General features: G+C 36.3%; 1 protein-coding gene across 1 annotated transcript; it reads left to right on the top strand.

Annotated features, from left to right (window-relative positions):
- The first annotated feature begins 7,350 nt into the window (after nucleotides 1–7,350).
- Nucleotides 7,351–14,569, top strand: LOC127442525 (cathepsin Z). Its single transcript, XM_051700630.1, has 6 exons — nucleotides 7,351–7,488; nucleotides 8,004–8,167; nucleotides 10,460–10,639; nucleotides 10,818–10,968; nucleotides 12,231–12,396; nucleotides 13,355–14,569. The coding sequence occupies exons 1-6, from the start codon at nucleotides 7,358–7,360 to the stop codon at nucleotides 13,466–13,468; spliced, it is 906 nt and encodes a 301-aa protein (XP_051556590.1). The 5' UTR covers nucleotides 7,351–7,357; the 3' UTR covers nucleotides 13,469–14,569.
- The last annotated feature ends 648 nt before the right edge of the window (nucleotides 14,570–15,217 follow it).

Genomic DNA, 15,217 nt, shown 5'->3' on the forward strand with positions numbered 1-15,217 from the left:
TTTTATTTTTTATTCTTAGGTGTGTTTATACCCAAGACAATTGGCTACATGTGTGATCAATATACATTTTTTTTTTTTATGTAGAGAGAGAGAGAGAGAGAGAGAGAGAGAGAGAGAGAGAGTTTCTGATATATTTTAACCTTGTACCTTTACAAGTATTTGTCATAATATCTCAAAATTCACACTGAATGTGTGTTATTTTGTAATTTTGCATGTGTAATGTATATAACATCCAGCATGACTTGCAATGTCTTGGTATAACTATGAATAGGTAAGTATTATAATGTATTATAATTGTGGTTACAATTATTTATGAGAAGTTATAACATATTATAAGGTGTATTATGAGACATTACTAATGCATTATAAATATGGGCTTCATAGAAAGTGTTACCAAAAACAGAAGGTGCGATTAAACAGCCAATCAGTTTTGAACTGGAGATTTCAGACAGCACTTGCTATTTTGGTGTGCAACAGAGTGCAACAGTGCACATTCACTTCTTCAGCCCCCTTGGTTCCAGAAGTGTTTTCCCCATTCGTTTTTTCCATGGGGATTTCATTAAACGTCTTCATAAAAGAATGCTAAGCCATGAACTAAACCCACCAGCTCCGAGGTGAATCACAACATTACAAACTTTAATTTAAAGCAAAAAAAGTATTTGTTAGTCGGGCAAAAAGACAAAGGTACAAGACTGTGTACTTACCGTCTTTAATGAGGGAATGAACTACAGTCCCATGAAGCATTGCGAGTGATGCAGTCAAATAAAAAATATTGGCAAATATAAAACTATTCATTCTAAGAAAATAAACTATCTTTTTAATTTATTTCAAAATATTCAGATATTTGCAAATATAAAAGAAGTCTGAGAGTGTATAGGGAGATTGCGTCATCCACAGTGCATCATGGGTAGTGTTGTTTTTCACCAGGAATTCCGTTATTGAAATAACGCATACTGACGCCTTAAACGTGTCTTAAAGAAAATACCATCAGTTAACAACCTCTGAGCTTTCTGTATGTCTGTCTTTAAAGGTTTATACATAATCATTATAAATGAATTACCCTATAGAAAATGAATGGTAATTTTACTTCCGGAACCCAACTTTTGTGCTCTATATGCATGAGATGGTCAGCAATGTGAACTGTGGGCTGACCGTCAGATACTGAGATTAGACAATATATAACCTAAATTGATTAGTTTCTACAGCACATTATTATGAGTCTATTTCTCTAAAACTTGCTGTTTTAGCTGAGTCTTTGTTTATCCAAGAACTAAGAAGAGTCAACAAGTGATTTTAGTAATGCATTAATGCACCTTTAATACATTCTACCACAGTCCAGGCCAAATATATGACAATCTTTTTAATAAAGAAAACTGCTGCCTCCCCAAAGTTAGAACTTAATTTATGTTCAGGGTGTCATAAAACTTCATACTGTATCTCAGTGGGAAAACTCTTTGATGTTGGAGGTATACATGCATTTAATCCTTAATTGAACTAGGAGGATATTAAGAGCTGCATTTGGAAGCAACAGGATGATATGAAATTGAATCACATGGCAATCTCAGTCTAAGCATCCTGCTGAGTGGACAAACTCAGGTCATTAAATAACTTCCGATTGTTAAGAGCACTGACAATCATTTCTTTATATAAAGTTTGATCAAGAAACAACATACATACAGTAAGGAGACAGAATGAAAAAAATATAATATATAATATATAACAAAACAAATAATAATAAAATAAAAAACATGCCATATCAATAATTGTGTCAACAATCAATAATAATAAAATATATGGAATTATGAATTATAAAGAGACGTTATGCCGAATGACAGCCTCAGTCACCATTCACGTTTATTGTATGGAAAAAGGATGCAGTGAAAGTCAATGGCAACTCTGTTTTTTTTTTCTTTCTTTTTTTCTTGCGTTCCACAGAAGTTTTGGTAGAGCTAACTCTTTACAGGGGTCATGACATGCCTTTTTTTTATTATTTTAATATGTTCCTTTAGGTTCACTTATAATATTAGGAATGTTTTTGTTTTGTTTTTTTGCACAAAAAACAGTCATATATTTGTAAAAATGCTTTTTTTTTTTTTACCCTTAGTCAAAAATGCTTTTGGTGCTGCTTCTCTTTTAAGACTTGACAGTACACGCCCACTGTTCTGATTGGCTCTCTGCTCTTGACTGACCTGCTCTTTCTTCTTGCCATCTCACTGCTCACCTCTACTGGGAGGGGCTACGGAAGTGATTAAAGGTAAAGTAGGCACTGATGTGTTGTTGTGGAGGTGGTCTACAGTGTGACATCACAATGTGGAAGAAGTAGAGAACAAGTCGTTTTGGCAGCTTTGTTTCAACAAACGCTCTTTTTGCAGTGGGGAAAATGTACAGTATGTTTTTAAAGTATAATGACCTCTTGTATGTTAAAAGATCAAGGACATTTTTATTTCTCATGTCATAACCCCATTAAGCCTTACAGACCTTTTTTTTTTTTTTTTTTTTATCAACACAAATTTACAGAAACAAAACAAAACTTTACTCAAAATGTCATTCATTTTAATCTTTTTTGGTCACATCTGACTCTGATAGCTGTGTATCGAAACTTCCGCCTGCATTCTGTCAATAGAGCGCAAAAGTCTGGTTCTGGAATTCAAAAATCCAATTTTTTTCCCATAGATGAATTGATTTTCAACGACAACTTATAAACCTTTAAAGACAGACCTACAGTGAGCTCTGAGGTTGTTCTTCGAAGCTGTATACTTTTGTTGAAGCCATCAGTCTGCGTTATTTCAACTTTGTTAAAAATAGCGTTTGATAGTGGAATTCATGGTAAACCACTACATTACCCATGATCCTGAAGAGAATGATCCACCAATCAGAGAACCGCGGCCAAAAAAGTCCGGCAAACAAGACCAGCAGCGACCGCCCACTCCCATGACACAATATGAATGACACAATCGAATCTCCATACACTCTCAAACTAAATATATAATTGTATATTTTGGAACATTTTGTAGCAAACTTAAAGAGCACTTATTATGGTTTTTCAAATATTACCTTTCATGTAGTGTGTTATATAGCTGTTTGTGAATGTAGAAATGTCTGCAAAGTTTCAAAAATCAAAGTGCACGACAAATGGAGTTATTGACTCCCAAAAGAAAGAACCAAGTCTGAACACCTGAAACGAGTCGTTAGTAATTCCAGACTTACTTCCTGTACTAACCTACGTAATTTGGTAACAAAAAACCCGCCTCTGGTCTTCATTGACTGCTCGCGAACAGCTTTGACCCGCCCTCAAACACTACACTAAGCGGTAGACCAATCATAACAGACTGGGACATCTGACCAATCAGAGCAGGGTAGGCTCTCTGAAAGGAGGAGTTTAGAATGAATCCTTTAGATCGGATCATTGAACGAGTCGTTTTTGACACTGGGAAAAAAAGGTAACGCTGCAATTTAAATTATGAGAAAATTAAAGTGTTTTTTGACCTTGGATGCAGGTAAATCTATTGGATGAGACCTTTAAAACAAAATTAGGCACATTTAAAAACCATAATAGGTGCTCTTTAAACTACATTATTTCTATACTTATAATCAACAACCTAAAATAAATAGTCTTACATATTTCACTATATATGATTCACCACAGATGACTTTATCAATCCATCTGCCAATCAATCACTGGTGCTGTGTTTAACTACTTTATACGACTGAAAATAAACAGCTCATTTTCATAATCCCTAAAATGTCCATGTAAAACTCCTGATATACCTACATATTTCCATATTTTTTTATTAGATTATGTCATTCACAATGCTTCATGGGATTGTAGTACATTCCCTCATTAAAGACGTTAAAAACACAGTCTTATTCCTTTGACTTTTTGTCTGATTTTTAAATACTTTTTTGGTCTAAATCAAAGTTTGTAATATTGTCTACCACCCCTGGAGTTCGCTAGTTCGCTAGTTCGAATCCCAGGACATGCTGAGTGACTCCAGCCAGGTCTCCTATGCAACCAAATTGGCCCGGTTGCTAGGGAGGGTAGAGTCACATGGGGTAACCTCCTCGTGGTCGCTATAATGTGGTTCATTCTCGAGTTGAGCGTGGATACCGCGGTGGATGGCGTGAAGCCTCCACATGCACTATGTCTCCGTGGCAACGCGCTCAACAAGCCACGTGATAAGATGTGTGGGTTGACGGTCTCAGATGCGGAGGCAGCTGGGATTCGTCCTCCACCACCCGGATTGAGGCAAGTCACTACGCCACCACGAGGACTTAAAAGCGCATTGGGAACTGGGCATTCCAAATTGGGTAATATTGTGATTTACCTCCTGATTTGCCTGTTTGAATGATAAAAGCGTTCAACATGCAACTAAGAGAGAGGCAGCTTGAAGTACTATGATTTATTACTAAAAACCAAACAACACAAAGGTAACGTTTCCAAAGACTCCCAATTCAAACTCACATCTGGAATGTATTTTGTCATATTCATAGTCACCATGAGGTTAAAACTAAATCATAATTTAGTAAGGGATAATATACAGTCAGCCACTACAGTATGTTTGTTTTGTGGAAATTACCATCTGACTGACATTATCCAGGTTATTACAAGACTACTTGCCAAATAAATAAGTAAATGGACATGAAATATTGATTTGAGGTAAAATAATTTTATTAGCTTGTAGAGATCGCAGAGTAATACGAGAAGTAGGAAAGATGACTCAAAATACCTGAATGACCAGTCTGATATGTCTTAAACCACAGATGCGAAAGTAGATAAAGCTGCAGCCTGGATATCTCCAAATAGGGGCGGAATCTCGAAAAGAGCACGGGGTAACTCCAGAAGGGGTTTGAGCCAGCTCCAAAAGGGGGCGACACTTCCATACATGGTTAGGGTTAGGGGAAGGGTTAGGCTAGGGGCTCTTAGACTCTTAATTGACATGTGTCTGTCTAATACTCGATTCTGATTGGTCAATGGTGCCATCTAGTGATATGATATTTCTGAGTAACAGACGGTCATTATTAACCAAATAAACACCAACAGAACTCTGATGAAAACCAAAGGTAGAATTCAGCAGTTTAGCGATTGCTTTCTTCTCACATAATTCCATAATTTCAACGCAAATCAATATTTTATGTTGGTTAGAAGCCATGTAATAAGCGGGATAATGTAAAGTCAACCTGTTGCTATCGCAAAATAAACCCCTAACAACAACCCCTAATGCGATTATAACCAGCTGACTGTACATTCTCCCTTACATATCAGACCGCTAGATGGCATCATTGACCAATCAGAATCGAGTATTCCAGAGAGCTGTGTAATAAAGACATTAAAACAGTGGTTCCTGGATAATCAGTCTCTGAGGTGAAAAGATTATTTTATTTAATCTATTTTAAGCTGGTCTAAAACATACATGGTGATTATCAGACTATCAGTTTAATCTGCGCAACCTTTATGACTGTGCAAATATTTTTCTTTATAAATAAATGTATGGTGTGGTGTAAAGCACCATCGTGGTCTAATGTTATTTAATAAGATGCATGTACCATTGTTTGTTTATTTTTGCATTTCTTTAGTAACAAAGTAGTCAAACTCTGAACTGCTGTTACACGTATGCATTCTTCCCTATTGAAACCACAAATAACATAAAACCATTTTCTTTGTTTCATCATCCCTGGAAAATTATAAGAAACGGAGGTAATGTTGTTTACATTAAACATTTCAGAATAATCATACATAAAAAGCAACTATAGTTCAGAGGGTGGTCACTACCATTGATAAATGATAAGCCGGAACTTTCCTTACGCAAGAAACGCTTAACGGAACTAGCAGTGTGATTTTATTTTTTTTAAAGAATAATTCAAATTGTACAAACAAGAGTATAGTATAAAATGAAACATATAGTGCCATCCGGTGACTACAGTATATATGATCCACCACAGATCAGTCCTTCAAAATTCTACATTTGACTTAACCCTTGTGCAACCTTCGGGACGTTTTTGTCTTTTTCATTTTTGTTTTTTCGATCGTTTTGTCTGTGTTAATGCCAATGGCACACATTTTGCCAAAGGTGTGTATTTTTGGGAGGAATTTTGATATTTCAACCTCAGTTCCTATAATACATCTATAATACACTGTGTACACACAATAGTTACACTCAGGACAAAAATATCCCCATTGAAACCCATTAAAACTGCAATATTTGATCCCAGTGCCATTAAAGCATAATATCATGAATTCTATGATATTATGCTTTCATTTCAGAGCCCTGGCTTCAAAACGTAAATTTTTAATATTTTCCACCAGATGGCGCCATTTTTCTCATGTTTAGCCTATGGAGCAAATACATGCTTTTTCCCTATTTTCTGTTTGCTGTATTGTAGAGCACTGCAGGCCATTTGAATAAATGATGCAGCTAAAATTGTGTGGGTGTGTTGGTATGGATGACAGAGTGTGTTTTGTATGTGTGTACTGAGAAATGTGTGTGCGCGTGTGTGTGTAAAAAATGGTGGCATTATGTAAACAAACTGGCATTTAAAGGATTAAAATCCTGAAAATCAATGAATATTTGGTAGTAATGATCAGGACTGATTTTGATTTTAAAAAAAAATTAACTCATTGAAACTGGAAAATAATATTAATATATAATATTATTATGGCAGTTTTTGGATGTGGACAAAAAAGGACCTCTGAGTAACTTTTTTAAGTCAAATTTTAATAATTCAAATTGTACAAACAAGAGTATAGTACAAAATAAACATATCAAGGGTATATGGAAACAATATACGAAAGTGAAGCAGCATAAATTACATTATAGAAAACTATTGTACATAGTAAACAGTTGCACTGCTCGTATTGCTTTCATATTTTTACTTTTAGATATCATGAAACATATGCATTTGAAAACACTATTAATGTATTCCAAAGCTTTGTAGTGCCATGTGGTGGCAACTCACTATATATGATTCACCACAGATGACTTTATCAGTCCTTCAGAATTCTACATTTGACTTAACTAAACAGAGGCACATGAAGTTATTCTGGATAAATCACCGGTGCTGTGTTTGACTACTTTATACGACTATGAAAATAAACAGCTCATTTTCATAATCCCTCAAATGTCCATGTAAAACTCCTGATATTCCCCATTTAAAATTGTTGCATGTGTCTGATGTCTTGATGACCTGACTATTTATTATTAATCTATCATCAAACTTTTTTTTCTTCAGCCTTTTAATTTATGTTGGTTAAAATAACCACAAAAAGTGATACGGCTCAGGACTGTTTCTCTCCGGTGCTCTAGAGGGCCACAAAACTCTTGTTTTAGATTTTTCCGCAACTTAAATGTAAACATTCATCATGGCGGCTGCTTTGTTTTGGTACTTATTTCTGTTGTGTGTTTCTTTACATTCGAGAGGATTCATTGAAGCTCAGCAGATACAAGACGCATGTTACAAACCAATCAAGGACCACAGACCATCATTTATAAAGTATGCACATACATACATTTATAAAAAAGTACTATGACATCGTCATGTTTTTTTTTTAACATGGTACAATGGCAATTCTATTTTTTGTAACACTGTAATACTGTGCAATTTATTATTATTATTATTATTATTATTATTATTATTATTATTATTATTATTATGGTTATTATGTACCATAGCAATACCATGTTTTTGTACCATGGGAATACTATAGTATTCTCTGATGCACTTTGGTGTTTAATAAAAATACTATTGTATGCAGTAGGAGTATGTTAATGTTAAACTATATATCAAAATACTTCACTTTATAATGGTGCTGTCACACTAATTGTTGTTTAGATAACAGGTAGTTACTTAGGAAATTGTTAAAGCAAATGTACAGATTACTATGACAGAATTATTAAATGTTAGCTAAATGCACAAACTGTTTGTCTTCTGTTTGTTATAGCAATGCATTGGACTGGAATGACATTTGTAATGTAATAATAATCTGTGCATGTTTATTGTTGTTTAAGGATTTACCCCCGACCTCATGAATATGTAAATGCCTCTGATCTCCCTGCTTCTTGGGACTGGCGCAACATCGATGGCAAAAACTACGTGAGCATCACTCGCAATCAGCACATTCCACAGTACTGCGGCTCGTGCTGGGCCATGGGCGCCACCAGTGCACTCGCAGGTGAGAGAGAGAGGAGACCTGTGGGATTCAGTAAAGTGCTTATCCACTTTTTCAGCTGTTTTGGTCCCATTCAGAAAAGCCACAATACAACGAAATTAAACCACAACACAATGGAAATAAGCCACAACACACACACAAAAAAGCAACAACACAACAAAAAAAAAAAAACCACAACACAAAAGAAAAGCTACAACACAACCAAATTAAGCAACAACACAACCAAATTAAGCCACAACACAATGGAAATAAGCCACAACACAGTGAAATTAAGCCACAACACAAAAGAAAAGCCGCAACACAACAAAATTAACTCACAACACAACAGAAATAAGCCACAACACAACTAAATTAAATCACACCACAACACAACGAATTTAGGCCACAACACAAAAGAAAAACCATAATACAACAGAAAAGTGACAATAACGAAATTAAGCCACAACACAAATGAAATAATCCACAACACAATGAAATTAAGCCACAACAGAAAAGAAAAGCCACAACACAATAGAATTAACCACAACACAACAGAAATACCACAACACAATGCAAAAAAGCCACTACACAACAGAAATAAGTCACAACACAACAGAAATAAGTCACAACACAACGAAATCAAGCCACAACACAACAGAAATGCCACAACACAACGAAATTAAGCCACAACACAATGGAATTAGGCCACAACACAATGAAATTAAGCCACAACACAACACAATTAAGCCACAACACAACAAAAATGCCACAACACAACCTAAATAAGCCACAACACAACAAAATTAAGCCACAACACAACAGAAATGCCACAACACAACAGAAGTAAGCCACAACACAACAAAATTAAGCCACAGCACAACAGAAATGCCACAACACAACAAAATTAAGCCACAACACAACAGAAATGCCACAACACAACAAAATTAAGCCACAACACAACAGAAATGCCACAACACAACAAAATTAAGCCACAACAAAATTAAGACACAACAGAAATGCCACAACACAACAAAATTAAGTCACAACACAATGGAAATAAGAAAAACACAACAGAAATAAGCCACAACACAATTAAATTTAGCCATAACACAATGCAAAAGCCGCAACACAACAAAATTAACTCATAACACAACAGAAATAAGCCACAACACAACTAAATTAAATCACACCACAACACAACGAATTTAGGCCACAACACAATGGAATTAGGCCACAACACAACAGAAATGCCACAACACAACGAAATTAAGCCACAACACAATGGAATTAGGCCACAACACAATGAAATTAAGCCACAACACAACACAATTAAGCCACAACACAACAAAAATGCCACAACACAACCTAAATAAGCCACAACACAACAAAATTAAGCCACAACACAACAGAAATGCCACAACACAACAGAAGTAAGCCACAACACAACAAAATTAAGCCACAGCACAACAGAAATGCCACAACACAACAAAATTAAGCCACAACACAACAGAAATGCCACAACACAACAAAATTAAGCCACAACACAACAGAAATGCCACAACACAACAAAATTAAGCCACAACAAAATTAAGACACAACAGAAATGCCACAACACAACAAAATTAAGTCACAACACAATGGAAATAAGAAAAACACAACAGAAATAAGCCACAACACAATTAAATTTAGCCATAACACAATGCAAAAAAGCCACAACACAACAGGAAAGCCACAACACAATGCAAAAAATCCACAAAACAATGCAAAAAAGCCACAACACAACAGGAAATCCACAACACAACGGAAATAAGCAACCATACAATGAAATGAAGCCTCAACACGATGGAAAAAAAGCCACAACACAGTGCAAAAATGCCACAACACAAAAGAAATAAGCCACATGACAATGAAATTTAGCCTCAACACGATGGAAAAAAGCCACAACACAAAAGAAAAGCCACAAAACAACAAAATTAAGCTGCAACACAATGAAATTAAGATCGAACAAAGTCATGATCTCACCTGCATTGAGTCAGAACTGGCACACAAATTAAAAAGCCGTGTTCAAAAAGATACAAGATTGAGTACTTAACGTCTTTTATGAGGGAATGAACTACAATCCCATGAAGCATTGCGAAGAACGTTATCGAATAAAAAAAACATGGAAATTATGAAACTATCTATTTAAAGTTCGCTAAATGACTAAGTTCGCAGATGACTGCAGTAGAATCAAAGTGTGAAGTCTGTTTAGATGCAGCACACAGAAACCAAGTCAATGTCACTTACCTTGTTTTGTTGTCTTTCCTTCAAATTTAGATCGCATTAACATCAAGAGGAAAGGGGCGTGGCCTTCTGCATACCTGTCTGTGCAGAATGTGATTGACTGTGGCGGGGCGGGCTCGTGTTATGGTGGTGATCATGTGGGAGTGTATGCATACGCACACGAGCGAGGCATTCCTGATGAAACCTGTAATAATTACCAAGCCCGTAATCAAAGTAAGTACCAAACTCTATAATAATGAAATATTTTTATGAAACTTTGCCCTACAAGTTGCATTCATACAGTAATTATTGTTGTCACCTTACACACCATTCCCAGGTATGATGGCCATAATATAAGCATGAACAACGTTAAGTGTATTGATTTTAAATATCTACACATTTGCTTTTGTAGAATGTGACTCATTTAATCAGTGCGGCACATGTTCGTTCTTCGGCTCCTGCTCCATAATTCAAAACTACACAGTGTGGAAAGTTGGGGACTATGGCGTGGTCTCAGGACGAGACAGGATGAAAGCTGAAATCTACAAAAATGGGCCGATCAGGCAAGTTAAACATCCTTAAAGAAACAGTTCACCCAAAAATGAAAATTCTCTCATCATTTACTTAACCTCGTGCCATCCCAGATGTGTATGACTATGACAAATTAAGATTTTTAGAAGAGTATTTAAGTTCTGTAGGTCCATACAATGCAGGTGAGTGGTGGCCAGAACATTGAAGCTCATAAAGCACTTAAAGGCAGCATAAAAGTAATCCATAAGACTCCAGTGTTTAAATCCATATCGTCAGAAGTGATATGATAGGTGTGGGTAAGAAACAGATCAATATTTATGTCCTTTTTTTTACTATAAATCTCCTCTTTCACCAATCCAATCTGATGCACGTTCACAAGATGACTTGAGTCGCATTCTTCATGCATATCGCCACATATTGGGCAGAGAGGACAAAGATAAAAAGGGAGTTATAAAGCAAAGGAAAATAATTCATAAATCAAATTTTCACAGGGGGCCTGGTGTCGCGAGTTCGAATCCAGGGCCTGCTGAGTGAATTCAGCCAGGTCTCCTAAGCAACCAAATTGGCCCGGTTGCTAGGGAGGGTAGAGTTACGTTGGGGTAACCTCCTCATGGTTGCTATAATGTGGTTCTCGCTCTTGGTCTGGCGTGTGGTGAGTTGTGCGTGGATGCCGCGGAGAATAGCATGAAGCCTCCAAACGCGCTATGTCTCTGCGGTAACGCGCTCAACAAGCCACGTGATAAGATGCGCGGATTGACGGTCTCAGACGCAGAGGCAACTGAGATTCATCCTCCGCCACCCAGATTGAGGCGAGTCACTACGCCACCACGAGGACCTAGAGCGCATTGGGAATTGGGCATTCCAAACTGGGGAGAAAAGGGGAGAAAAGAAAAAAAAATAAACAGCCCAGTAGGTGGCGATATGCATGAACAATGCAAAACGGCAAAAAACAGAAGAAGAACTCTGTCCTCTCGTGAACTTGCATAGGATGGGTTGGTAAAAGTGGAGATTTATCGTAAAAAAGGGCTTAATTATTGATCTGTTTGTCATCCACACCTATCATCGCTTCTGAATTTTAACCGCTGGAGTTGTATGGATTACTTTTATGCTGCCTTTATGTGCTTTTATGAGCTACAAAGTTTTCAACGTTTTAATTAAGACATAAAGTAAAGCAATATGCGATAACAAGTCTATCGAAATGGCCTCTTGTGGTGTTGTGTTGGTCATGGTAGCCTGTTATTTTATATTAGACATGCCATTTTTTTCTAGTAAGTTTCCCTCTCTTTTTGTGCAGCTGTGCAATAATGGCCACTAAAGCCCTGGAGTCATATGACGGAGGGATATTTGCTGAATTTCACATTCTGTCTCTGCCGAATCACATCATCTCAGTTGCGGGCTGGGGTGTAACAGAGGATGGGACAGAGTTCTGGATCGTCAGAAACTCTTGGGGCGAGTTTTGGGTCAGTAATGTTGTACATTGCTGTTTATTATGAAATGAGGAATGCAAATTGTGAGGAATTTAAAGGGATGGATCCCCAAAAAGAAAATTCTCTTATCATTTACTCATCCTCATATGAAGGGTTAGGGTTAGGGTTAGGTTAGAATTTATGTGGTGTTTTTGTCCATACAAAGCGAGTCAGTGTGTCTTAAACTTTCAAGCTCCACATAGGACAGCATAAAAGTAATCCATACGGCTCGAGTGGTTTAATCCATGTCTTCTGAAGTGATACGATCGCTTTGGGTGAAAAAAACTGATCAAAATTTAAAGGAATATTCCGGGTTTCAATACAAGTTAAGCTCAGTCGACAGCATTTGTGGCGTAATATTGACTACCACATAAATTGATTTCATCCCTCATTTTTCTTTAAAACAAGCAAAAATCAAAGTAAGAGTGAGACACTTACAATGGAAGTGAATGGGGGCCAATTATTGGAGGGTTTAAAGGCAGAAATGTGAAGCTTATAATTTTAGAAAAGCGCTTACATTAATTCTTCTGTTAAAACTTGTGTATTATTTGAGCTGTAAAGTTGTTTAAAAAGCGTTGTTTTTAAAGTCATTTTAGGGTTTACAGCGTTACATGGTCATGGCAACAAAGTTGTAAGGTTGAATATAACTTTACACAGAAAAGGTTAGTAAGTGATTTTATCACACTAAAATCATGTTTAGACACATATAGTTTACATCTTTTAGCTATAATTTTGAAACGGTGAGCATTTTAACGTTACCCACGTCCTGTAACCCAAATATTTGCTTGTTGTAAAGAAAAGGAGGGACGCGTCGAAATTAATTTTTGTTGTAATCAACATCATGCCACAAATGCTGTCGACTGAGCTGAACTTGTATTGAACCTGAAATATTCCTTAACCTACAATAATTGTGTCAGTGTGACTGAATATCTTGTTTTTGTATATCTCATAGGGTGAGTCGGGCTGGGCCAGGATTGTCACCAGTGCATATAAGGGAGGGAAAGGCAACTGGTACAACCTCGCCATCGAGCAAAGCTGTGCATATGGAGACCCAATCGTGATGTAGTGGAGGAGGTGGGATCTGGGACACTTCCACTCACAGTATTAGAATTGATGTCATTCATAGACTGGAATTGAACTCATCATCAACTCATCAAGCACACAGAATAAGAAATCGCTGAAGAGCAAGACGTGAATAGTTTTTTATGTAATTGTGAAGAAATATCCTTTTGAGAATGTAAATCATTGTTTACATATCAAACATAGGAGATGTGTCATATTAGAGTCTTTAGATCCTTAATTATCTTAAATCAGGATTGTTTTCAATAGAGTGACAGTGGAAATGAGTAGTAATATGATGCAATTCACTGCTCTATCAAATGTGATGTACATGTTGCCAAATATTTTTGGACACTTTAAGGGGCCGTTCACACAAAATGTGTTTTTGTGGCCATCTGCGGTCTTTAAAAAAATGTTTTCATATGTAAACAAGTGCTAGACAGACATCTTTGAACATGCTTTTTTGAAGTGACGTGTCACATGGGCAAGGCAATTTATTTATAAAGCACAATTAAAAACAATGGACTGTTGACCAATGTGCTGTGCAATAAAATAACTAAAGTAGAGTGGCAGGTCTAGAGGCATAACCTGCATTATGTACCATTTGTTGTGATGTATAGCTTTTTGTTACATAATAATGCATTCGGTCTGAACAGCCTATATAGGATTTACAGGTTGGTGATTCTTAATATTTCATGTTAAATTAAAACTTCATTTTGTTTTTAATTTAGTGCACTTATTTACAATTAAACACAGTGAAACCTCAATTCTAACAAAAACAATTTTGTTTAAATGGTCTTTTATCTTTGAATGAAGATTCAATAGATTTTATGTATGTATCTGTTCTGTCTGGTCCTTCACACTTTTTGTAATTGGGTGAATCGCACAAAGCCTGTCAAGAACATGTGCAAATCATATTTCACCAAAAAATCAGAAACATATTTTGCATGAAAACAAATGAAGCCTATATTTGAGATTTTCTTTCAAGGTGACATTATTATCATGATTTAAGATAGACTTTTAAATGTATTTAAAAAAATTAAAATTAAAGTAACAGTTCACCCAAAAATGAAAATTCTCTCATTATTCACTTACCCTGATGCTATCCCAGATGTGTATGACTGTGTTTCTTCAGCAGAACACAAATGAAGATTTTTAGAAGAAGATAGAGCTCTGTCAGGTCCTTATAATGGAAGTACACAGGTGCCAGCACTTTGACGGTCCAAAAGTCACATTTAGGCAGCATAAAAGTAATCCACACGACTCCACTTGATCAATGAATGTCTTCTGAAGCAAACTGATAGGTTTATGTAAGAAACTTTAAATCGGCGCTTCCATCCAGGGCTCTGACGCTGTTTGAAATGGCCGAACACTCGCATGACTTTCGTTCTTCTGTTGTAAATAAGCGCCGCTTCCGAATTCTCGCATCAGCTGCTGGCAGGAAGCACTTTTTAAAAGTTAACGTTTAAATTATCAATTTAATTTTTACACAAATGTATCAATTTGCTTCAGAAGTCAATCATTGATCGAGTAGAGTTGCATGGATTACTTTTATGCTGCCTAAATGTGACTTTTGGACCGTAAAAGTGCTGGCACCCATGTACTTCCATTATAAGGATCTGACAGAGCTCTATCTTCTTCTAAAAATCTTAATTTGTGTTCTGCTGAAGAAAGTCATACACATCTGGGACGGCATCAGGGTAAGTGAATAATGAGAGCATTTTCATTTTTGGGTGAACTGTTCCTTTAAGCACAT

This window comes from Myxocyprinus asiaticus, chromosome 6 (genome assembly GCF_019703515.2).
Source record: "Myxocyprinus asiaticus isolate MX2 ecotype Aquarium Trade chromosome 6, UBuf_Myxa_2, whole genome shotgun sequence".
In the NCBI taxonomy this organism is placed as follows: Eukaryota; Metazoa; Chordata; class Actinopteri; order Cypriniformes; family Catostomidae; genus Myxocyprinus; species Myxocyprinus asiaticus.

Coding starts and splice junctions, on each gene's coding strand:
- LOC127442525 (XM_051700630.1), top strand. CDS start 7,358: ATGGCGGCTGCTTTGTTTTGGTACTTATTTCTGTTGTGTGTTTCTTTA. Junction 10,640..10,817: donor TTACCAAGCCCGTAATCAAA/GTAAGTACCAAA, acceptor TTGCTTTTGTAG/AATGTGACTCATTTAATCAG. Junction 10,969..12,230: donor TACAAAAATGGGCCGATCAG/GCAAGTTAAACA, acceptor CTTTTTGTGCAG/CTGTGCAATAATGGCCACTA.